The 25817-nt window shown below is 41.9% G+C and overlaps 1 protein-coding gene across 4 annotated transcripts in view; it reads right to left on the bottom strand.

The window, feature by feature from the left end:
• The window catches only part of LOC139543057 (copine-5-like), a 179204-nt gene that overhangs the window by 34308 nt on the left and 119079 nt on the right, over nt 1-25817 (bottom strand). For all 4 annotated transcript variants that reach the window (XM_071349183.1, XM_071349185.1, XM_071349182.1 and 1 more), the window contains 3 exons: nt 25022-25097; nt 20581-20634; nt 18342-18403 (listed from right to left, as the gene is read on the bottom strand). In XM_071349183.1, the coding sequence (XP_071205284.1) occupies nt 18342-18403; nt 20581-20634; nt 25022-25097 (192 nt within the window). The remainder of the gene's footprint in view (nt 1-18341; nt 18404-20580; nt 20635-25021; nt 25098-25817) is intronic.

The raw sequence follows: 25817 nt of genomic DNA on the forward strand, positions 1-25817 counted from the left end.
AATAGCATTGAAGTTTCCTTTGATTTTTTTGTGGTGTCTTTCCAATAGGTGATATATTTTTATTTTTGTTTTGTGATGATTTGGTTGGGCCAGATTTTCTGAGGGCTGTCCTGAGGCTCTATGGGGTTGGTTTGGGTTGGTGAACTGAGCCCCATTCATTAATGTAGATGTTAAATAATGTTGGACTTATTGGGCACCCCTGTTTCACTCCCCGCCCCTGAGAGAAGAAGTCTGTTTGCTTGTTGCCAATTTTAACCGCACATTTGTTTTTAGTGTACATTGATTTAATAAAATCAGATGGTTTCCCTCCAATACCACTTTCTATTAGTTTATAAAAAAGACCTTCGTGCCAAATTGAATCAAATGCTTTCTTGAAATCTACAAAACACGAGTAGATTTTGCCTTTGTTTTGGTTAACTTGTTTATCAATTAGTGTGGAGGGTGTAAATGTGGTCTGTTGTACGATCATTTTTTAGAAATCCAATCTGGCTTCTGCTCAGGACGTTGTGTTTGTCAAGGAAATTATGTAGTCTGCTGTTTATAATACTGCAGAGAATTCTCCCCAAGTTGCTGTTAACGCAAATTCCTCTGTAATTATTTGGGTCAAATTTGTCTCCATTTTTATAGATTGGTGTGATCAATCCCTGGTTCCAAACATCGGGGAAAATACCTGCAGTGAGGATAATGTTGAAGAGTTTGAGTATAGCCAATTTGAATTTGTGGTCTGTATATTTGATCATTTCATTTAAAATACCATCAGCACCACAGGCCTTTTTGGGTTGGAGAGTGCATAGTTTTTCCAATAATTCTTCTTCTGTAATTGGGGTATCCACAGGATTCTGATAGTTTTTGACTGCTAATTCAAGGATTTGTAATTTTTCTTGTATATCTTTTTGTTCTGGGCTCTTTGTTATATTGCTGTAGAGGTTTGCAAAGTGATTTCTCCACATATCCACATTTTGGATAGCCAATTCCTCATGATGAGGTTTGTTTAATTTATTCCAATTCTCCCAGAAGTGGTTTGATTCTATGGATTCCTCAATTTCATCCAGCTGATTTCTAATGTGCTGTTCCTTTTTTGTTCTTAGGGTGCGTTTGTATTGCTTCAGTGTTTCCCCATATTGAAAGCGTATATTTTTGTTGTCTGGTTCTCTGTGTTTTTGATTAGATATATTTCTCAATGACTTTCTTAGATTTTTGCAATCATTATCAAACCAATTTTCATTATCTGTTATTTTTGGTTTGCTATTATGCTTCTTTAAATTAGCCAAGGAGGCTAATTTGTCAAATATAAAGTTTATGTTCCTAACGGCCAAATTTACACCTTCATTGCTGAAGGAGAATGTTAAGGCTAAAAAGTTGTCCAGGAGAGATTGTATTTTTTGGCTACTAATTGCTTTTTGGTAAATGTCTGTACTGTTTTCACTCTGTCTATAGGCCTGTTTAGTACCATTTAATTTATTGGGCCGTGATGCTTCATGGTTGGGTTCTGCTCTTCTCAGATACACTGTGATTTTACTGTGGTCTGAGAGAGGTGTTAGTGGGCTGACTGTGAAGGCTCTGAGAGACTCTGGGTTTAGGTTGGTGAGGAAGTAGTCTACAGTGCTGCTGCCAAGGGATGAGCTGTAGGTGTACCTACCAAAAGAGTCTCCTCTCAGCCTGCCATTGACTATGTACAGACCCAGTGTCCGACAGAGCTTCAGGAGCTGTACTCCGTTTTTGTTTTTCACTTTGTCGTAGTTGTTTCTGTGGGGGTATGTGGGGAGGGAAAGGTTGTTGCTTCCTGGTAGGTGTTTATCCCCATGACTGACTGGCATTCTAGCACTCTCTCTCTCCCCACCTCTCTGTTCCACCTCTCTCTCTCTCTCTCTCTCAATCTCTCTCTCTCTCTCTCTCTCTCTCTCTCTCTCTCTCTCTCTCTCTCTCTCTCTCTCTCTCTCTCTCTCCCCACCTCTCTGTTCCACCTCTCTCTCTCAATCTCTCTCTCTGTCTCTCTCTCCCCACCTCTCTGTTCCACCTCTCTCTCTCTCCCCCCACCTCTGTTCCACCTCTCTCTCTCAATCTCTCTCTCTCTCTCTCTCTCCACCTCTCTGTTTTACCTCTCTTTCTCTCTCTCTCTCTCAATTCAATTAAATTCCATTCAAGGGCTTTATATGCATGGGAAACATATGTTAACATTGCCAAAGCAAGTGAAGTAGATAATAAACAAAAGTGAAATAAATAAACATAAATATGGGTTGTAAGCTTTTTTTACAATGGTGTTTGTTCTTCACTGGTTGCCCTTTTCTTGTGGCACCAGGTCACAAATCTTGCTGCTTTGACGGCACACTGTGGTATTTAACCCAGTAGATATGGGAGTTTATCAAAATTGGGTTTGTTTTTAAATTCTTTGTGGATCTGTGTAATCTGAGGGAAATATATGTCTCTAATATGGTCATACAGTTGGCAGGAGGTTAGGAAGTGCAGCTCAGTTTCTCATCTCTCTCTCTCTCTCTCTCTCTCTCTCTCTCTCTCTCTCTCTCTCTCTCTCTCTCTCTCTCTCTCTCCAGCTCTCTCTCTCTCTCTCAATCTCTTTCTCCACCCCTATCTCTGACTCAATATCTCTCTCTCTCAATCTCTTTCTCCACCCCTATCTCTGACTCAATATCTCTCTCCATCTCTCTGTTCCACCTCTCAATTTAATTTCAATTTGAGGGCTTTATTGGCATGGGAAACACATGTTTACATTGCCAAAGCAAGTCAAATAGATAATTAAAAAAAGAGAAACAAACAAAACATTTTTTTACAGTAAACATTACACTCACAAAAGTTCCAAAAGAAGAAAGACATTTCAAATGTCATATTATGTGCAAATAGATAAAGTACAAAAGGGAAAATAAATATAAATATGGGTTGTGTTTACGATGGTTTTTGTTCTTCTCTGGTTGCCCTTTTCTAATGGCAACAGGTCACAAATCTTGCTGCTGTGCTGGCAAACTGTGGTATTTCATCCAATAAATATGGGAGTTTATCAAAATTGTCTGTTTTCTAATTCTTTGTGGGTCTATGTCATCTGAGGGAAATATGTGTCTCTAATATGGTCATGCAGGAGGTTAGGAAGTGCAGCTCAGTTTCCACCTCATTTTGTGGGTAGTGTGCACATAGCCTGTCTTCTCTTGAGAGCCAGGTCTGCCTACGGCGGCCTTTCTCAATAGCAAGGCTATGCTCACTGAGTGTACATAGTCAAAGCTTTCTTCCAGTTTGGGTCAGTGACAGTGGTCAGGTATTCTGCCACTGTGTACTCTCTGTTTAGGGCAAAATAGCATTCTAGTTTGTCTGTTTTTTTGTTAATTCTTTCCAATGTGTCAAGTAATTATCTTTTTGCTTTCTCATGATTTGGTTGGGTTTAATTGTGTTGCTGTCCTGGGACTCTGTGGGGTCTGTTTGTGTTTGTGAACAGAGCCCCAGGACCAGCTTGCTTAGGGGACTCTTCTCCAGGTTAATCTCTCTGTAGGTGATGGCTTTGCTTTGGAATGTTTGGGAATCGCTTCCTTTTAGGTGGTTGTAGAATTTAACAGCTCTTTTCTGGATTTTGATCATTAGCGGGTATCGGCCTAATTCTCCTCTGCATGCATTATTTGTTTCTTTACGTTGTACACTAATAATATTTCTGCAGAGTCTCAATTTGGTATGTGTCCCATTTTTTAAATTATTGGTCAGTGAGTAGACCCCAGACCTCACAACCATAAAGGTCAATGCGTTCTGTAACTGATTCAAGTATTTTTTGACAGATCCCAGGGCCCAGGTCTTCTGACAGAAGATCTAGGTGCTGCTGTAGGCCCTCCTTGGTTAGAGACAGAAGCACCAGATCATCAGCAAACAGTAGACATTATACTTCAGATTCTAGTAGGGTGAGGGTGGGTGCTGCAGACAGTGTCCTCACCATTTACTTGATATATATGTTGAAGAGAGTGGGGCTTAAGTTGCATCCCTGACTCACCCCACGGCCCTATGGAAAGTAATGTGTGTGTTTTTTGCCAATTTTAACCGCACACTTGTTGTTTGTGTACATAGATTTAATAATGTGGTATTTTTTCCCCCCAACACCACTTTTCATCAATTTGTATAGCAGACCTTCATGGCAAATTGAGTCAAAAGCTTTTTGAAATCAACAAAGCATTAGAAGACTTTGCCTTTGTTTTGGTTTGTTTGTTTGTCAAATTAGGGTGTGCAAGGTGAATACGTGGTCAGTTGTACGGTAATTTGGTAAAAAGCCAATTTGAAAATTGCTCAGTACAATGTTTTCACTGAGGAAATGTACGAGTCTGCTGTTAATGATAATGCAGAGGATTTTCCCATGGTTGCTGTTGACGCATATCCCACGGTAGTTATTGGGGTCAAATTGTTCTCTACTTTTGTGGATTGGGGTGATCAGTTCTTGGTTCCAAATATTGGGGAAGATTTCTATCTCTCTCTCAATCTCTCTCTTCACCTCTCTGTTCCACCTCTCTCTCCCTCCCCTCTCTCTCACCTCTCTGTTCACTCTCTCTCTCTCTCTCTCTCTCTCCACCACTCTGTTCCATCTCTCGCTTTCTGTCTCCCCCGCTCTCTCTCTCCACATCTCTTTCTCCACCACTCTGTTCCACATTTCTCTCTCTTTCTTTGACTCTCTCTCTCTCTCTCTCTCTCTCTCTCCACCTCTGTCTCCTACAAAGATACTCTTATATGACAGCTCTCTCTCTCCTACAAAGTTACCGTTACGTCCCGTCGGCTCGGCTTAAATACATAATCCTCCCCACCGCAATTACCCAGAAGCCATCACTCTCTGCCCCAGCTCTCACCTGGGAGAGAAGTACAGACCAAACCGACCCAACCACCTTTCCTGCTCAAGCAGGACTTCTCAAAAATTAAGGTACATCTTTTTGTATATTTCATATTTTTTATCCTGTCTCCCAGCAGTGTAGGAGAAATGTATTCACATTCACGGCAGCAGAGCAGCAGCCGGTCTGGTTTCCAAGCCCAGTTAGGCAGCAAGTCAGTCATGTTCAACCCCATCTGAGGCGTGGAATATTAACATCATCAATTTTAAATTCAGTCCTGTGCTAGTCGTCTCTGTCCCTATTGTATTTTGCCTACAGTGAATAATCATGCATGACCATTTAGGCTGTCAGCAATATGCAAACAGCATCACAAACATCTAGGAAAACCTAGAAAACAAATTCCCCAAATGGTTTATCATAACATAATATGCCGAGGGAGGTGAAAGTACTCATGATTTGACAGGAAAGTAAGTGGCCATAATGAGAGACGAGGGATTAGTGCTACATAACATTGTATCGAAGCTACACTGACAAAAACCTAACTACTGTGCAGAATTTGATTGAATAATTTCAGTATCTCACTACTGTACGTAGATCATCATCCTCATCATCATCGTCATTATTATCTAAATTCAGCAGTGTGTGCTGAGTATGTAAATCTGTCCGTATATTATGCATTCTGGTTAATAATCTTGGATTCCTTTCGCATAAAGTATGTCTATCTGTGAACAGCATCACAGACGCTTAACAAAGCACTAAGTCATATATTATTCATGAGAAATGCAAAGGATGACAACCAAGGACCTTGAAACAAAATAAAATAACTGAAAATCGAGGGAAAACGACTCCATCATAAATTCCCCATTCATTCCCTAAGGGGCTTAGACTTTAGAGACTCAGGAGTGACCAGCTGTAGCTACTGTAGTTTGTGCCTCTTCTATGGTGATCGACAGTGATTGGCTCTCCGCGTATAGCCTAGTTCATAGTCCTAGGTCCCGTGTGGCTCAGTTGGTAGAGCATGGCGCTTGCAACGCCAGGGTTGTGGGTTCATTCCCCACGGGGGGACCAGGATGAATATGTATGAACTTTCCAATTTGTAAGTCGCTCTGGAAGTCGCTCTGCTAAATGACTTAAAATGTAAATGTAAACCAGATTGAATGATGTGCTTACAGTTGTTAGTACTGTGCAGTCTGATCTAATCAGGCTACTCCTCTGACTTCCACCGAGAGGAAGTAGCTGACCCTAGTGCTTAGTCCCTAGTCCGTAGACCCTAGTTACTAGTACCTAGTCCATAGACCCTAGTCCATAGACCCTAGTCCATAGTCCATAGACCCATGTCCCTAGTCCATAGACCCTAGTTTCTGTCATAGACCCTAGTCCGTAGACCCTAGTTCCTAGTTTCTGTCGTAGTCCATAGACCCATGTCCATAGACCCTAGTTCCTAGTTTCTGTCGTAGACCCTAGTTCCTAGTTCCTAGTCCATAGTCCCTAGTCCGTAGACCCTAGTTACTAGTACATAGACCCTAGTCCATAGACCCTAGTCCATAGACCCTAGTCCATAGACCCTAGTCCATAGACCCTAGTCCATAGACCCTAGTCCGTAGACCCTAGACCCTAGTTCCTAGTTCCTAGACCAAGTGTGGGCAAAGTACGGCCCACTGGGAACTTCAATCCAGCCCGCGAGACATTTTTTAAATGTATTAAATATTATAATATTTGAGTTACGATTTTTGGCCTAAAATGACTCATTCCATGATATACAAACAACCTCCAATAGATGGCGCTGTGGCCTGGCAGCGGGCTCTGTATTTGGGCCTACAGTCAGATTCAGCATGTGCTCAGTCATCCTAGCCACTTCATTGCTTGATGACTTTTGACGTGCAAAATGAGTGCTGTGAAAACGAGAAAAGTGTACTCTGAATGTCGTGTGTTTAAAGAACGGACAGCAAAATACTTTTTTACTAATATTGGACATATGCCAAGAAAGTGTTGCCATTTTTAAGGAATATAATCTCAATTGTAATTTTTTAAGCAAGCATGCTAACTACGCTAGCAATCTGTCCTCTCAGGAAAAGGCAAGGAAGGCCTCAAAACTTGCCACCAATTTAGTAAAAGCCCAACAAAATAAGTTTACTAAAAGGTGCTCTACTCAAGACTCCGTAACTAAGGCAAGCTACGTAGTGGCACATAAAGTCGTAAAATAGCATAGCTAGCATTTTGCTGAAGGGGAGTTTGTGAAAGAGTTAATGGTGGAGACTGCTGGTACTGTATATTTTGTCCTGAGAGTAAAAGACAATTCGAGAAAATGAGCTTATCACGCAGAACCCTCACCAGGCGTGTGGAAGTGATAGGTGAGGAACTAATCTCAGAGTTTAAGAAAAAAAGCAGATGGCTTTGAACTTTTTTCTATAGAGTCCTGATGTCAGAGACACCACTCAGCTTTTAATTTTTGTCAGAGGAATAAATTAGAACTTTAAAATAACAGAGGAACTTCTTGCGTTGAAATCAACGATGGGAACAACCAGGGGCTCTGACTTACATGACAGGGTGTCTGCTTGCTTGGGGAAAAAATGTATCTACCGTGGAGCAAACTGACAAACGTCACAGCAGATGGGATCACCAAATCTAACCGGAAAAAACATTGGCCTACTAAAAAGATTACAACACAAAGTCAAAAAAAAGAAACTCGAAGGAATTGATATTTCTTCACTATATTTTCATCAGGAAGCCCTGTGTAAAAGTGTGTTAAAGCTGGAACATGTTGTCAAAGTGGTTGTAAAACTTGTCAACTTTATACGGGCGAGGGGGGTTAACCATCGTCAGTTCAACTTTATACGGGCGAGGAGGCTTAACCATCGTCAGTTCAACTTTATACGGGCGAGGGGGGTTAACCATCGTCAGTTCAACTTTATACGGGCGAGGAGGCTTAACCATCGTCAGTTCAACTTTATACGGGCGAGGAGGCTTAACCATCGTCAGTTCAACTTTATACGGGCGAGGAGGCTTAACCATCGTCAGTTCAACTTTATACGGGCGAGGAGGCTTAACCATCGTCAGTTCAACTTTATACGGGCGAGGAGGCTTAACCATCGTCAGTTCAACTTTATACGGGCGAGGAGGCTTAACCATCGTCAGTTCAACTTTATACGGGCGAGGAGGCTTAACCATCGTCAGTTCAACTTTATACGGGCGAGGAGGCTTAACCATCGTCAGTTCAACTTTATACGGGCGAGGAGGCTTAACCATCGTCAGTTCAACTTTATACGGGCGAGGAGGCTTAACCATCGTCAGTTCAACTTTATACGGGCGAGGAGGCTTAACCATCGTCAGTTCAACTTAATACGGGCGAGGAGGCTTAACCATCGTCAGTTCAACTTTATACGGGCGAGGGGGTTTAACCATCGTCAGTTCAACTTTATACGGGCGAGGGGGTTTAACCATCGTCAGTTCAACTTTATACGGGCCGGGGGGGCTTAACCATCGTCAGTTCAACTTTATACGGGCGAGGGGGTTTAACCATCGTCAGTTCAACTTTATACGGGCGAGGGGGTTTAACCATCGTCAGTTCAACTTTATACGGGCCGGGGGGGCTTAACCATCGTCAATTCAACTTTATACGGGCGAGGAGGCTTAACCATCGTCAGTTCATTCAGCTGTTCAATGGACTTGTTATACCATTCAGATGTGTGCTGGCTAAGCCTGGGGAAAGTATTTCGCTGTGTGTGGGAACAGAGGGGAGATAGGTATGTTCGTTGATACGGTAGGTAAAGCTGACGACTTCTCTGAGTTGAAAGACACAGACTGGCTGGGCGACTTTACTTTCGGTGTGGACATATTGGTACATCTGAATGATCTGAATGTGAAATTGTGTTTTTGTGCATTGAACTGTATTCCAGCGTGAAAGCATTCAAGACCAAACTTATATTGTTCTCCAGACAAATGAGCAATCGGTCTCGCACTCATTTTCCAACACTGGCCTCGCTGAACACGCCCACATCGCAGTGCCGCACTGAGACATACAGTAGCACTTTGATGGACCTGAATGTTTTCCCGCCTGTTCTCAGACTTCACCTAGATTGAGACTGAGCTGAATGCTTGTATCATGCCCTCTGTCTTTCGACAGTGAGAAAGCACCACCAGACACACAATTGGCGCTCATCGACATCCAATGTGACAGTGCTTTGAAGCAGAAGTACAAAACAGCAACAATAGACTAGTTCTATGGCTCACTGAATTAAACAACGTTTCCAAATATTAAAAAGCCTAAAGGATGCTTGTTCTATTCGGGTACACATATGTGTGTGAACAAACGTTCTCAGTCATGAATTACAACAAATCCCGTCACAGGTCAAATTTAACAAATGACCACTTGTCAGCTGTCCTGAGAATCTCTACATCAAAGATGACACCAGACTTTGATGCTCTTGCCAAGAGAGGTGACCAGACCTATTGTTCACATTAAGACTCGAACAACCATGCCTGGGGTAGGCAAGGATTATGCTTTTTCATGGTGATGGTTGTGCAGTGAGAATTATCCAGCAAATGCACTTGGATACAGGTAATTTGTCCCCATACATCTGACAATGAACATTTTTTCAGTCAGATTTGGGATAAAGTGATTGGATAACTGTAAATATGGCTCACAAAAGATGATGAGAATTGTTCCTTAATATGCTTTCAAAAACAGACAATTCCAAATGAAACGGATGCTCTTACCACATGTTTCACTCAAATTTAAGAATAGTTCGTTTTTTACACATCTGCTGTTACGTTTTGCATGTCTCCAGTCATATAAAATATATATATTTTTTAAAGTTTTCATATTGTAAATGTGAGTTTGATTGTACTTTACAACCGTAGAGATGCAGGATCTGTGTGTGTGTTTGATTGTGTCTGTGATGTTATAACTTATATACATTTTGTGATCATTTTGTGAAAAATCTTGTGAAAAAACAAGGGTAGAATTGTTCTGCAAGCATATGTATACCTACAGTACACTAGTAGTTGCGTGTCAATGTTAAAATTAATAAAAGCTTCACGTTTTGTCACGCATACGGTATGTGGCCCTTCACTTGGTTGCAAAAACTCAATGTGGCCCTTGAGCCAAAAAGTTTGCCCACCCCTGCCCTAGTCCCTAGACCCTAGTCCCTAGACCCTAGACTGTAGACCGTAGACCCTAGTCCCTAGCTCATGAATCTTTATTGAGTTAGGTAGAGCTCTGGCTGTTCAGCTGACAGATGGCAATGCCTTCCCATGATAATACTACCCCATGGAACTCAGTTGATTCCCGAAATTAGCTAAGACGTGTGAGTTGAATTCACTAGGCTAGGGCCTCATTCAACCCATTAGTAAAGTATATGCTATCCCCTGACTTGCCTGTTGTAATTTCCTACAGACTCCTTCCTCACAGATTGGTTATATTGTTTGTATGTTTAGGTTTGTCTTTTTCTCTTGACCTCTCTCCATCGGCCATTTCCTTTTCACTATCTATTGTTTTCATCTTCAAATATAAGTGCTGCTGTTGTTTCCCAAAAGTGTCTTGGTATACCAATTCCCTGGACTAGAGTAAACCCCAGCAATCTCACACACTTTTCATAGAACTGAATTGCTGTTCTTGCTTCTGTGTCAGCTTCTAGGCTAAACGAACAGGGCCAATAGTATAACGTATGTTCATGCTACAGCAACGGCAAGGACCCAGAGGAAAACAAATAGAAACCACATATCACTTAGATGCTAATCACACAATTTACAGCATTGAACATTCTCTCTCTCTTTCCCTCTGTTTCTCTCTTTCCCTCTGGGTGACAAAAACCAATGTAGAATAAAACACTATTACAAGACAACACAGGCACAGACCAACTACACACATAACGCAATTGCAGAGCAAACCAGTATCAATCATTGTGTGATATCATTCTACAACCCTGTATTTTCATATAATACTACAATATCAAATAACAAATCATTTTGTATTTAGGCTTCATCCCCAGCGTGTGTTTATTGAATTCATGTGGAACTGACAGCATTTTTAACAACATTAAATCTTATTAAAATCTGTTCATTTACACTCCCCAGGAAGAATATGACACTTTAAAAAAAGATATTCTGACAAGCGAGCACTTAGATATGGTCTTTTCATAAGTTCTTAGAATGTTTTGTAGCGACGTATACCAAGTCATTTGTGAAAATTCTATAGCAGTATAGTGTGGGAAAGGGGCCGTGCTTTTGGACAATTAATAGCCACTGCAGTAAATAAAACCTAATAAAAATATTTCTCTCGTCCAGGACCGGAGTCTACGCAGACCGTTGCGCCATAGCCAATCAGAGTTACAGTAGGCCTTTATGCAAACAAGACATTTGCCACACAGGCCTGTCATCATTCACTTTGAACTGGGCTGTGTGTTTACAGGCATTAGGGCCTGTCATCATTCACTTTGAACTGGGCTGTGTGTTTACAGGCATTAGGGCCTGCCATCATTCACTATGAACTGGACTGTGTTTACAGGAAGTAGGGCCTGCCATCATTCACTTTGAACTGGACTGTGTGTTTACAGGAAGTAGCAACAGCGTGACTTTAGATCATTAGAACACATTCGCTAAAAGCCACAAAATACACCTGAATGGATTTCTGTAAATACTGTATGTAAATACCATGGGAGTCCTCTTACATGTGTGAACTTTACAGTCCTGTTGATCAAACAACCATGAAATGGTAGGTTATCTCTTATGCACATCAACAACAAAAGAACAACAACTAATGCTAGCAAGAGCAAGATGAGCTAAAATCCAACAAAGGAACATTAGATAAACCCCCCCCTAAAAAAAAGGTCAGATAGTTGGCCGTCAAAATTGCACTGATAAACAATGGGGAATTGTAGCCTACTCGTCCTTCTGTGTAATCAACACGATGGGAGACAGAAAGCTGGTTTCAAGCACAGGGCGCACTAGGTGTTTATTTGTAAAGGACCACAGGAGGAGGCAGGTAGCTGGGTCCAGGGGCAGGCAGAAGGTCATACACAGGGGGTCCAAAAAGGCAATAGTACAGGCAGGGAAAAGGCTAGTAACGTTGTCCGGGAGATCAGGCAATAGGTTGATAACAGGAAATCCGATAGGCTAAAGTACAGGCAGGGAATAGGCAAAAGGCGTCATTAGTGAGGCAGGCCAAAAACTATCGTACACGGGAAGATTAAGTTACGGGAAACACAGAGCTCCTAATAGAAGTGTGTCACAAAACAAACAATACCTCACAATGATGGGGTGCAAAGAACTGAACTAGCATTAATCATCTATTCTGCCAACAATGCCTTAGTGTACGTTATGGAATGTTGAGGCAAATAGAACACATTTTTTAAAAACCGCTAATGAAGTTGATTTTGTAGTATAAACTGGGAATTTGATATTGTTGACTGATATTATGATTGTCTGTTTGTTTCTTATCTGCAAAATAGTTAAAACGCTGTCAGTTCCACTTTAAACAATAAGGCCAGAGGGGGTGTGGTATATGGTCAATATACCACGGATAAGGGCTGTTCTTACGCTCGACGCAACGCGAACCCCCGAGGTGCGTTGATGCTATTATAAACTGGTTACCAACATAATCGGAAGAGTTAACAAGTAGTTTTGCTTCATACCTGTGGTATATTATCTCATATACCACGGCTTTCAGCCAATCAGCACCCAGGAGCCAAACAACCCAGTTTATAAAATGAAATAGATCATTTAGGCTTCATCCCCAAAACTGTCCCCATAGGAGAACACTTTGAAGAACCCTTTTTGGTTCCAGGTAGAACCCCTTTGGTTTCAAGTAGAACCCTTTCGGGTTCCATGTAGAACACTTTCTACAGAGGGTTCTACATGGAACACAAAAGGGTTCTTTCTACCTAGAACCAAAAAAGGGTTCTCCTATGGGGACATCCGAAGAACCCTTTTTGGAACCTTTTTGTCTAAGAGTGCAGTGTGTTCATTCAACATGAGATACATTGACTTCCACCCCCATTCCTCTGACAACCTTAACCAGAACCAAATGAAAAATCTAATCTGTTGTAAAAAGGCTATATCATGCCTTTTCACTTAATCTGCAGATTATATTTCGCTCCATCTATTTAAACTTTAAATAAGAGACTTAAATACAACAGAAGTCCTAAATAATCCATTCCTCCAGGCGAGATTTTATTCATTCTAAAATATTTAATTCAAAAAGAAACATTCAATAAAAGATAATATATCTTGCATGAATCTCTTTGAGGCAGTGTGTGTGTGAGAGTGTGTGTGTGTGTGTGTGTGTGTGTGAGAGTGTGTGTGCATCTGGCGCAAGTGTGTGTGACTTAATGACCTCTATTATAATCCACATATCACTTAAACATTAATCAAAAACCTATTAAACTCCCAGAATTATCACATGGGCTCTGTGGCCCCGAGGAAAGAGAAATCAACTCGTATCCTCTAAGAGCCCATAAATCATACTAAATTGATCAAAGTCAATATGTGTTTGGTTTCCTGTTAGTACGTGAGTGGTTTTGTGAGTGTAAACACACAGGAGACTGAAAGGAATCCAAAGCAACCGTAGTGTCATCAATATCCACTTTAACAGTCTGCTTCTCGTAGTGTAGCGTGGTGAGTCCTATTCACTCACTCACATAGTAAAAGGCTACTAGATAAATGCAGGATTTGTAAAGCACAGAACTAGTGGTTGAGTCTAGGATACTAGTGGTCAGCATAGGTAGTCTGAATCCCAAATCAACTCTTGCCTCTACCTCCTAGACACTTAGCGGTAGAGGTACATCTGAGCGGATTGGATAGGTCGAAGTACAATGGTGATAGCTTAATCTTGCCATCTGATAGGCCAGATGGAGTTGTTGCCATATTGCTAGTCTCTTGACAGACATATTTAGTTCTGGGTGCCGAGAGAGATTACCATATTGTGGACACCTGTTCAATCCTTTCAGATCTCTCAAGTCTCTGGGGTAGGGGCTGGTTAGGGGCTGGTGGATGGTTATGGATGGGTGGGTGGGTGGATGGATGGATGGTTGGGTGGGTGGGTAGGTGTGTGTGTGGGTGGATTAATGTTTGGGTGGGTGGGTGGGTGGGTGGAAGGTGGGTGGGACAGTGAGAGGTCATGAGGGTCACTGGCAGATGTAGGACACAGTCGCCAAACAACCTAACACTGACACTGTCCAGAGCTGACAGTGCAGCACAAGGACTGCTACAGAGCTGAAACCAGGACAGCTACCACAGATCCACTGGGAGGAAGCGTTTTCATATAGAGTATGTGGCAGGTTGGAGCGTCCCATTAAAGGCCTAAAACCCACTTCATATTTTATACAGTCGTCACACTCCATACTCCTTACTCCATATTTCATGGTCATTCATCTTAATTGATACATGTTCTGTCATGGGTTGACAGTAAGAGGCAGACCACCTTGTCTCCTTCGGCAGAGACTCTCTCCACCCAGTGGGGAATTCTATCAATCAAACCAATAGCAGGAAGACCGGTGGTTTTAGAAATGGGAATCAGGGCTGTGACGATCATGAAATGTTAGATCATGATAATTGGCAAGCCAAATGACTGTGGTCTCCGTTCGAATAGCAAAAAAAACCACACAAAAAAACGTTAAAATAATTAATAATTTGGATGCACATTTTTGGGGTGTTGCACATTTTCTCCTTTCCTCCACTCCTGACTGCATGTGCTGCCATAGAAATGGAATGAATAGAACGGGCATCCCATTCAAGTCAAATGAGAGTATGATGTGTGGACTGGCGAGTTGTCACTAGTTAAAACAGCCACAAAGCCAATAACCCTGCCTATTTTTACAATTTCTCTTTTTAAAATGACATTTTAAACCTAACCTTTACCTTTCAGTGATACCTATCCCGTATCCAGGATCCTCCTCATCAAAAAAGCTGACTAGCATAGCCTAGCCTAACGGGACAGGGATATCATATAATATAATTTTCATGAAATCACAAGTCCAATACAGCAAATGAAAGATAAACATCTTGTGAATCCAGCCATCATTTCCAATTTTTAAAATGTTTTACAGCGAAAACACAATATGTATTTCTATTAGCTAACCACAATAGCCAAAGACTCAACCGCATATTTTCACCATGTTTCTACCGCATAGGTAGCTATCACAAAACCGACCAAATAGAGATTTAATTAGTCACTAACCAAGAAACAACTTCATCAGATGACAGACTTATAACATGTTATACAATACATTCATGTTTTGTTCGAAAAATGTGCATATTTGAGGTATAAATCATAGTTTTACATTGCAGCTACCATCACAAATAGCACCGAAGCAGCCAGAATAATTACAGAGAGCAACGTGAAATACATAAATACTCATCATAAAACATTTATGAAAAGTACATGGTGTACAGCAAATGAAAGATAAACATCTTGTGAATCCAGCCGATATTTCCGATTTTTTAAGTGTTTTACAGCGAAAACACAATATAGAATTATATTAGCTTACCACAATAGCCAAACACACAAATGCATTTATTCACCGCAAAAGGTAGCTATCGCAAAAACCAGCAAAATATATAAAATGAATCACTAACCTTGACCAACTTCATCAGATGACAGTCTTATAACATCAGGTTATACAATACACTTATGTTTTGTTCGAAAATGTGCATATTTAGAGCTGAAAACCGTGGTTATACATTGTGAATATGTAGCATCGATTCACCAGAATGTCCGGAGCTATTTTGTACACTCACCTAATCTGACCAAAGAACTCATCATAAACTTTACATAAAAATACTTGTTGTATGGCAAATGAAAGATACACTGGTTCTTAATGCAACCGCCGTGTTAGATTTAAAAAAATAACTTTACCATAACAAACAGCTTGCGTTATTGCGAGACAGCGCTCGCCAAAACGGCAGAGAATAGGAATCAACATATTCCACAGAAATACGAAATAACATCATAAATTGTTCTTACTTTTGCTGAGCTTCCATCAGAATCTTGTACAAGGAGTCCTTGGTCCAGAATAAATCGTTGTTTGGTTTAAGAATGTCCTTTTCTCCTGTCGAATTCGCGCCACAATGCTAGCCAATGTTGATGACGTTCCCATTTTCTCTCGACGCAAAGAACGGAAAACTCCAAAAGTCCCAATAAACGTTGACTAATCTGAAAAAACATACTTTACGATGTTATTATCACATGTATCAAATAAAATCAGAGCCGGAGATATTCGCCATGTAAACTGAACGCTTATCAGAAGACAATATGGAGGTGCTTCGTGCGCCTTGGTAGAGAAAGGAAATTCCTGACCTGCCACTCCAAAAGCTCTTGTTCGACCTCAGATCAAGCTAGACACCCCATTCCACCTTCCACTGCCTGTTGACATCTAGTGGAAGGCGTATGAAGTGCATGTATATCGATAAATATAAGCCAGTTGAATAGGCAGGCCCTGAAACAGAGCCCCATTTTCAGAATTTTCACTTCCTATCTGGAAGTTTGCTGCCAAATGAATTCTGTTTTACTCACAGATATAATTCAAACAGTTTTAGAAACTTGAGAGTGTTTTCTATCCAATAGTAATAATAATATGCATATTGTATGATCTAGAATAGAGTACGAGGCCGTTTAAATTGGGCACGATTTTTTCCAAAGTGAAAATAGCGCCCCCCTATTGACAAGAAGTTTTAACCCTAACCACACTGCTTACTTAAAGCCTAACTCTAACCTTAAATTAAGACGAAAATGCTAATTTTTGTTTTCATTAATTTTTACAATAGGCCTGTGCTATCTAGTTGAAACATGGACTGGTAGCCATTGTAAGTGTACTCATAGGAGAAAAGCAGGAAATAAAAGCAGGAAGTAAAAGCAGGACGTAAAAGCAGGAAGTGTACCCATCAATATGTGCTGTGATTTGTTGATTCAACTCAACTGACATTACAAAAAATACAATCCATTGCATGAGCCACATCAGTTAGTATAATTTGAATGAACATTCTACATTACCATGGAAATGATTGCATCACAATACCAGGCAGCCATTGAGAGTGTACCCATGAGTTTACCAATCAAATTGGCAGGGTTAGAGGTTCTAAGCCCATTTTATTGATTGTTTACTACAGGGTGGGGCTGGCACAATTACCGCATAATCGTGTAACCGATGGTTATGTATGAAGACCGTCATGAAAATAAAATAATTGTCATAACCGTACAAAAATTGTATTAGGGAACGAATTGTATTAGGGAACGAACAGCTGACTGAAGACGGGACTGCCAGGCATTTGTGCGGTTGAGTCGGGTTTCTGCGATAACATGGCCCCTCAACAACGTAATTAAACTTTGTTGACACTTGCTGAAACAAGCTACTGCATAAACATTGCAACCTCATGTCACTGGCTGCTTTATGTGAATCTAACAGCAGCTAGGTGTCAGGAGCAGAGGTGCTAGCTATAACGTAAATAATCAATCACAATCATCAGTGGGCGTTGAGTGGTGGTGGAGAGGCTGCTCTACTCTCTGTAAAACAACTCTCAAGGTGTGTCTGTGTCTGACAGACAGGCAGAGCATTACAGTGGGTGGCATCCCAAATGGCACCCTATTCCCTATGTAGTGCACTACTTTTGACCAGGTCCCATAGGGTAGTAGTGCACTACTTTTGACCAGGTCCCATAGGGTAGTAGTGCACTACTTTTGACCAGTGCCCGTAGGGTGTAGTGCAATATAAAGGGAATAGGGTGTCTCCGACAGATAGGCAGCCACAACAGAACAGGAAGAAGTACATTTTTGACCAGTGCACTATATAGGGATTATCGTGCCATTTGAGACAAACATAAAGACATACTGAAGACAGTAATAGGTTTCATTTAGGGTCTTATACATATCATTTTATCTTTGATCACATGCCACTTATCATCAATATTTTTTCACATATCACCAATCATAAATGACATCTCATGTGTTTCTCAGAAACCAATGTGTAAACACTGGCCCAAATCAAACAGACAACTACTATCATTCCTTGTGGACATGCGTACAATTATTCTGGTTGGGGGTCATGAACAAGCTGTTCGATATCCTTGGCCTCAGCATCCCTGTCTCCCCTCCCTCTCCCTCCTTGGTGATCTGTCCATAACAAATACCCACCTCAATACAGAAATGTTCTATTTGCTCCAGGGGCGTCACACTACTATGACTGACTCTGTAAAACAACACATTTTACTGCGCCTATCCGGTGTATGTGACAGTAAAACATGATTTGTTTTGTATTACTTTCCCTCACAATAAAAAAAAAAGGATATTACAAAACTGGAAAGATAGAACAAGGATATCCATACTGCATTGGCTCAATCTGTTAACTGACCACATCCCTTAACAGACACAATCGTACTTTGTAAATGAGAATTTGTTCTTAACTGACTTGCCTAGTAAAATAAAAAGTGAATTGTAGATTCTGCAATGATTTTGAAGGACAGTGGAAGTTGTAGAGACTTGAGCCTAGTTTCCAATGTTGCCATGTTTCTGAATATTGAAATACTGTAATGTATACTTTTGGACCAACTCACCCTCCTTTGATGTAGTCCAGGAACGTATGTTCTGACTCCACCGTGAACGACAGCAAAGTCACCTGGGTAAAGATGACATTCAAAACAGTTACCCACGGGTTATTTTCACCACTTAGGTAATCAACACAAACATGATGTATTTACCAAATTAAACAATTGTTCTCAACAGTAGTGTCACCAGGGTAAAAAAGACATTCAAAACAGTTTTCTTTTCTGAAGGTCGCTTACCCACCACACTGTCAATTCACTTAGGTAATCAACAACAAAACAATTTATTTACCAATTTAATAATAATCACCAACCACATTAGTAATCAACATAAACCCAAATTACATATTGAAATATTAAACACATTAATCGTTAGCCCCAGGGCCCAAAGGCTAACAAAACCAACTGACTGCCACCCAGGAATGATTAATCTAGGTAGAAGTAGTTTGTTTGATATCAGAGCGGCACACGCACGCGCACGCACGCACGCACGCACGCACACACACAGATCCATCCATCTCAATGAGTTATGAGAGCAACATGATTGATGACTTGCTCTGTGATTTTAATCATCCAGCCACAGTCATCCTATTGAGGCTCTGCATCCCAAACTGTGTGTGTTTGCCCAGGCAATAATAACAATTCACTGTCTCCTAAACATCAGCCACTGGCTGGGCATGGCAGCCACTCAGTCACTGAAACTGTAGGACAACAGGACGTGCGGAGGAGGACTAAAGAAGCAGCAACTCAGTCACTGATTGGACAACAGGACATGTGGAGGAGGACTAAAGAAGCAGCAACTCAGTCACTGATAGGACAACAGGACATGTGGAGGAGGAGTTAAGAAGCAGCAACTCAGTCACTGATAGGACAACAGGACATGCGGAGGAGGACTGAAGAAGCAGCAACTCAGTCACTGATTGGACAACAGGACATGCGGAGGAGGACTGAAGAAGCAGCAACTCAGTCACTGATTGGACAACAGGACATGCGGAGGAGGACTGAAGAAGCAGCAACTCAGTCACTGATTGGACAACAGGACATGCGGAGGAGAACTGAAGAAGCAGCAACTCAGTCACTGATAGGACAACAGGACATGTGGAGGAGGAGTTAAGCAGTAGCAACTCAGTCACTGATAGGACAACAGGACATGTGGAGGAGAACTGAAGAAGCAGCAACTCAGTCACTGATAGGACAACGGGACATGTGGAGGAGGAGTCAAGAAGCAGCAACTCAGTCACTGATTGGACAACAGGACATGTGGAGGAGAACTGAAGAAGCAGCAACTCAGTCACTGATTGGACAACAGGACATGTGGAGGAGGAGTTAAGAAGCAGCAACTCAGTCACTGATTGGACAACAGGACATGCGGAGGAGGACTGAAGAAGCAGCAACTCAGTCACTGATAGGACAACAGGACATGTGGAGGAGAACTGAAGAAGCAGCACCTCAGTCACTGATAGGACAACAGGACATGTGGAGGAGGAGTCAAGAAGCAGTAACTCAGTCACTGATAGGACAACAGGACATGTGGAGGAGGAGTTAAGAAGCAGCAACTCAGTCACTGATAGGACAACGGGACATGTGGAGGAGGAGTCAAGAAGCAGCAACTCAGTCACTGATAGGACAACAGGACATGTGGAGGAGAACTGAAGAAGCAGCAACTCAGTCACTGATAGGACAACATGACATGTGGAGGAGGAGTCAAGAAGCAGTAACTCAGTCACTGATAGGACAACAGGACATGTGGAGGAGGAGTTAAGAGGCAGCAACTCAGTCACTGATAGGACAACAGGACATGTGGAGGAGGAGTTAAGAATCAGCAACTCAGTCACTGATAGGACAGTTATCATCTCTATAGACTCTCACCAGTTAACTTTGTTTGAGGCCATTACAACTTATTTATCTTCTAGTGATGTTAATTTAGGTCCCAGATCTGTTTGTGTTTAGTATTGCATGCCAAACATCGCAATGGTCCGTAGGAGTTAGCAAGACAGCACATGCAGATCTGGCACCAGGCTAATGTTTATTATCTGGACCATAACAAAACAAAGTATCTATCTTGTCTAGGAATCAGATAACAAACAATTAGCTACAGAAATTAAACCACTGCAATTCTCTTACTACAAACATAAAACTCATTAATGAACACAACAAACAGAGATGATGGGGAAGAAATATCCAGTCGCACCAGGCAAGAAGAGACGTAGATTTTAACCTGGAGTTTTTAAACCTTTTTGGACTGACTCACCGTCCCAGAGTTGATGTATCTCTTCTTCTTGATCTTCTTCTTGGCGTTCACCACCTAGGATTCCACAAGCACAACATGAACACACTGATAATAATATCATGTAACAATTATCCCATCAAATGTCTCCATTCCTCTGGGCCAATAAAGAACATCAGGTGTGCTGGGCCAATAACGAACGGAACAGAATCCACCGAGGTTTGTGTCTCTGAACAACACATGCCAATATACATGTGTAAACACACACACACACACACACACACACACACACACACACACACACACACACACACACACACACACACACACACACACACACACACACACACACACACACACACACACACACACACACACACACACACACCGAGAAAATGAACTGATTGCAGATGAGGGTGGGGAAGAGAGGTGATGGCTGATAGAGACTATAACATAACATAACTGAGATCATTATTGCGTATTCAGCACCTGAGGCCACAGGAAAGCGTGTATGATGCAGGAGCTGGTAATAAGAGGATCACGGTTAAGTGAAACATCCCCAGCGCTCATTCTACAGGATCCACACATGGAAACACACGGCGCATGAAGTGCTGAATATCAAGTCAAAGGTAGCATTCCCTTCTCCTGTCTCCATCCGCTCCTTCCACTCCCTCGTCTCTCCCTCAGGGCCTCTATCCTCTCTGTCATGGTGTTGTGGTTCTTCTCCAGGCCTCTCTACCCTCTTTGTCACAGTGCCACGGTTCTTCCCAATTCCTCTCTATCCTCTCTGTCACAGTGTTGTGGTTCTCCCCCAGGCATCTCTATCCTCTCTGTCACAGTGTTGTGGTTCTCCCCCAGGCATCTCTATCCTCTCTGTCACGGTGTTGTGGTTCTCCCCCAGGCATCTCTATCCTCTCTGTCACAGTGTTGTGGTTCTCCCCCAGGCATCTCTATCCTCTCTGTCACAGTGTTGTGGTTCTCCCCCAGGCATCTCTATCCTCTCTGTCACAGTGTTGTGGTTCTCCCCCAGGCATCTCTATCCTCTCTGTCACGGTGTTGTGGTTCTCCCCCAGGAATCTCTATCCTCTCTGTCACAGTGTTGTGGTTCTCTCCCAGGCATCTCTATCCTCTCTGTCACAGTGTTGTAGTTCTCCCCCGGGCATCTCTAGCCTGTCTGTCACGGTTCTGACAGGGTTCTTTTCCTGGCCTGGTAAAACACCCAGGCTTCCCCTCTCATCTCCCCCTACAGACTTAATCACTCAGTAGCTGGGTCATACCATACAACACAGGTCTTGTCTCTCTCTCTCTCTCTCTCTCTCTCTCTCTCTCTCTCTCTCTCTCTCTCTCTCTCTCTCTCTCTCTCTCTCTCTCTCTCAATTTAAGGGGCTTTATTGGCATGGGAAACATATATTTACTCTGCCATAATAAGTGAAATAAATAATATATAAAAAAATAAATAACAGTAGACATTACACTCACCAAAGTTCGAAAAGAATAAAGACATTTCAAATGTCATATTATGGCTCTGTACAGTGTTGTAACGATGTGCAAATAGTTAAAGTACCAAAGGGAAAGTAAACATAAATATGGGTTGTATTTACAATGGAGTTTGTAAACGGTTGCCCTTTTCTTGTGGCAACAGGTCACAAATCTTGCTGCTGTGATGGCAAACGGTGGTATTTCACCCAATAGTTATGGGAGTTTATCAATGTTGGGTTTGTTTTCTAATTCTTTGTGGATCTGTGTAATCTGAGGGAAATATGAGTCTCTAATATGGTCATACATTTGGCAGGTATTTAGGAAGTGCAGCTCAGTTTCCACCTCATTTTGTGGGCAGTGTGCACATAGCCTGTCTTCTCTTGAGAGCCATGTCTGCGTACGGCGGCCTTTCTCAATAGCAAGGCTATGCTCACTGAGTCTGTACATAGTCAAAGCTTCCCTTCATTTTGGGTCAGTCACAGTGGTCAGGTATTCTGCCACTGTGAAACTCTCTGTTTAGGGCCAAATAGCATTCTAGTGTGCTCCGTTTTTTGTTGATTCCTTCCAATGTGTCAAGTATTTATCTAGTTGTTTTCTCATGATTTGGTTGGGTCTAATTGTGTTGCTGTCCTGGGGCTCTGTGGGGTCTGTTTGTGTTTGTGAACAGAGCTTTGTTATGGAATGTTTGGGAATCACTTCCTTTTAGGTGGTTGTAGAATTTAACGGATATTTTCTGGATTTCGATAAATAGCGGGTATTGGCCAAATTCTGCTCTGCATGCATTATTTGGGGTTTTACGTTGTACACAGAGGATATTTTTGCAGAATTCTGCATGCAGAATCTCAATTTGGTGTTTGTCCCATTTTGTGAATTCTTGGTTGGTGAGCAGACCTCACAATGGTTTCTATAACTGATTAAAGTATTTTTTGCCAGATCTTAAGTCAGCAGTATACCACCCTGCATACCTCTGCTGGCTTGCTTCTGAAGCTAAGCAGGGTTGGTCCTGGTCAGTCCCTGGATGGGAGACCAGATGCTGCTGGAAGTGGTGTTGGAGGGCCAGTAGGAGTTTTAAATATCGCAATGCCCCAGGGCAGTGATTGGGTACACTGCCCTGTGTCGGGTGCTGTCTTTCGGATGGGATGTTAAATGGGTGTCCTGACTCTCTGAGGTCATTAAAGATCCCATGGCACTTATCGTAAGAGTAGGGGTGTTAACCCCAGTGTCCTGGCTAAATTCCCAATCTGGCCCTCAAACCATCACGGTCACCTAATAATCCCCAGTTTACAATTGGCTCATTCATCCCCCTCCTCTCCCCTGTAACTATTCCCCAGGTCGTTGCTGCAAATGAGAACGTGTTCTCAGTCAACTTACCTGGTAAAATAAAGGATAAATAAATAAATAAATAAAATTGGTATGTCACTTTTTTGTTCCTTTTGATGGCGTAGAAGATCCTTCTTGCCTTGTCTCTCAGATTGTTCACAGCTTTGTGGAAGTTACCTGTGGCGCTGATGTTTAGGCTGAGGTAGTATAGTTTTTTGTGTGCTCTACGGCAACGGTGTCTAGATGGAATTTGTATTTGTGGTCCTGGCAACTGGACCATTTTTGGAACACCATTATTTTTTGTCCTACTGAGATTTAATGTCAGTGCCCAGGTCTGACAGAATTTGTGCAGAAGATCTAGGTGCTGCTATAGGCCCTCCTTGGTTGGGGACAGAAGCACCAGATCATCAGCAAACAGTAGACATTTGACTTCAGGTTCTAGTAGGGTGAGACCGGGTGCTGCAGACTATTCTAGTGCCCTTGCCAATTCATTGATATATATGTTGAAGAGGGTGGGGCTTAAGCTGCATCCCTGTCTCAACCCATGGGCCTGTGGAAAGAAATGTATGTTTTTGCCAATTTTAACTGCACCACTTGTTGTTTGTGTACATAGATTTTATAATGTTGTATGTTTTCCCCCCCAACACCACTTTCCATCAATTTGTAAAGCAGACCCTCATGACAAAATAAGTGAAAAGCTTTTTTGAAATCAAAAAAGTATGAGAAGACCTTGGTTTGTTTCTTTGTCAATTAGGGTGTGCAAGGTGAATATGTGGTGTGTCGTACGGTCATTCTCTCGCTCCCTTCCCCTAGTGGTTAGAGCGTTGGGCCAGTAACCGAAAGGTTGTTGGATCGAATCCCCGAACTGACAAAGTAAAAATCTGTCGTTCTGCCCCCTGAGCAAGGCAGTTAACCCACTGTTCCCCTGGAGCCGAAGACGTGAATGCCGATTATGGCAGCCCCCCGCACCTCTCTGATTCAGAGGGTTGTGGGTTAAATGGGGGAAGAAACATTTCAGTATAAAGCATTCAGTTGTACAACTGACTAGGTATCCCCCATTTCCCCCTTTCCAATGTCAGTACTTAATGTAACGTGCCAACAGTTTTAATTATCAGGGATCAGCAGTAGACTCAGAGGGCCAAGGACTATTATCCTTATATTCACTTCACTGTACAGTACCCTATTCCCTATATAGGGCACTACTTTTGACCTGGGCCAATAAGGATCTGTTCAAAAGTAGTGCACTATGTAGGTTACATAATACGTAACCTAAGTATGCATAATACCCATGGGAGAGAAGTATAATCTAGGCCTGGCCCTCTAGCACTGCACTATAACTTTTCATCTCCTTCTAATCCCTTACATCATCCACTATGATGTCCAGGTTGCCAAACTCAGCCAAACTCAGTGGGGTTCAGTGTGAACCAGGGGAAGTTATGCTAATGCTAGCATAAGGTTGAGTAGACACTGGCGCTAATGCTAATATTGTAGTACTGTAATGTACTGTACGTCTCCTAACTGGGTTGCAGAGATATTATGGGCCTGTGGTCTATTTGACATGTTTCTTTGGTTTATTATGTTATTCTCTGTTTTATCTGTATGCCTTTGGGAGACAAATTGGGTGAGTGCCCTGCCTCCCACCCAACCTCCCTTCCTCTCCACTCACCTCGTACACATTGAACTGGCTCTGGCCCCGGGACAGGTCTCGGTAGCTGGTGGTGAATTCACCGATGAAGTCATGGCTGGAAGGTAAAGTACATCACAACAACAAAATGTCAGACTGTGTACATAGACATTCCCTCTGGGGGGTAGAAATTTAGAAATATGATGGATGTATTGTGTATTTGCCTCAAAAGAGCAGGAATTAAGCTGCTGACACATATAACAGTGTTGTAGTAGTGAAACACATAACAGTGTTGTAGTAGTGAAACACATGACAGTGTTGTAGTAGTGAAACATGAGAGTGTTGTAGTAGTGAAACACATGACAGTGTTGTAGTAGTGAAACACATGACAGTGTTGTAGTAGTGAAACACATAACAGTGTTGTAGTAGTGAAACATGAGAGTGTTGTAGTAGTGAAACACATGACAGTGTTGTAGTAGTGAAACACATGACAGTGTTGTAGTAGTGAAACATGAGAGTGTTGTAGTAGTGAAACACATGACAGTGTTGTAGTAGTGAAACACATAACAGTGTTGTAGTAGTGAAACATGAGAGTGTTGTAGTAGTGAAACACATGACAGTGTTGTAGTAGTGAAACACATGACAGTGTTGTAGTAGTGAAACATGAGAGTGTTGTAGTAGTGAAACACATGACAGTGTTGTAGTAGTGAAACATGAGAGTGTTGTAGTAGTGAAACATGAGAGTGTTGTAGTAGTGAAACACATGACAGTGTTGTAGTAGTGAAACATGAGAGTGTTGTAGTAGTGAAACATGAGAGTGTTGTAGTAGTGAAACACA

This window comes from Salvelinus alpinus, chromosome 17 (assembly GCF_045679555.1).
Source record: "Salvelinus alpinus chromosome 17, SLU_Salpinus.1, whole genome shotgun sequence".
Taxonomy (NCBI): domain Eukaryota; kingdom Metazoa; phylum Chordata; class Actinopteri; order Salmoniformes; family Salmonidae; genus Salvelinus; species Salvelinus alpinus.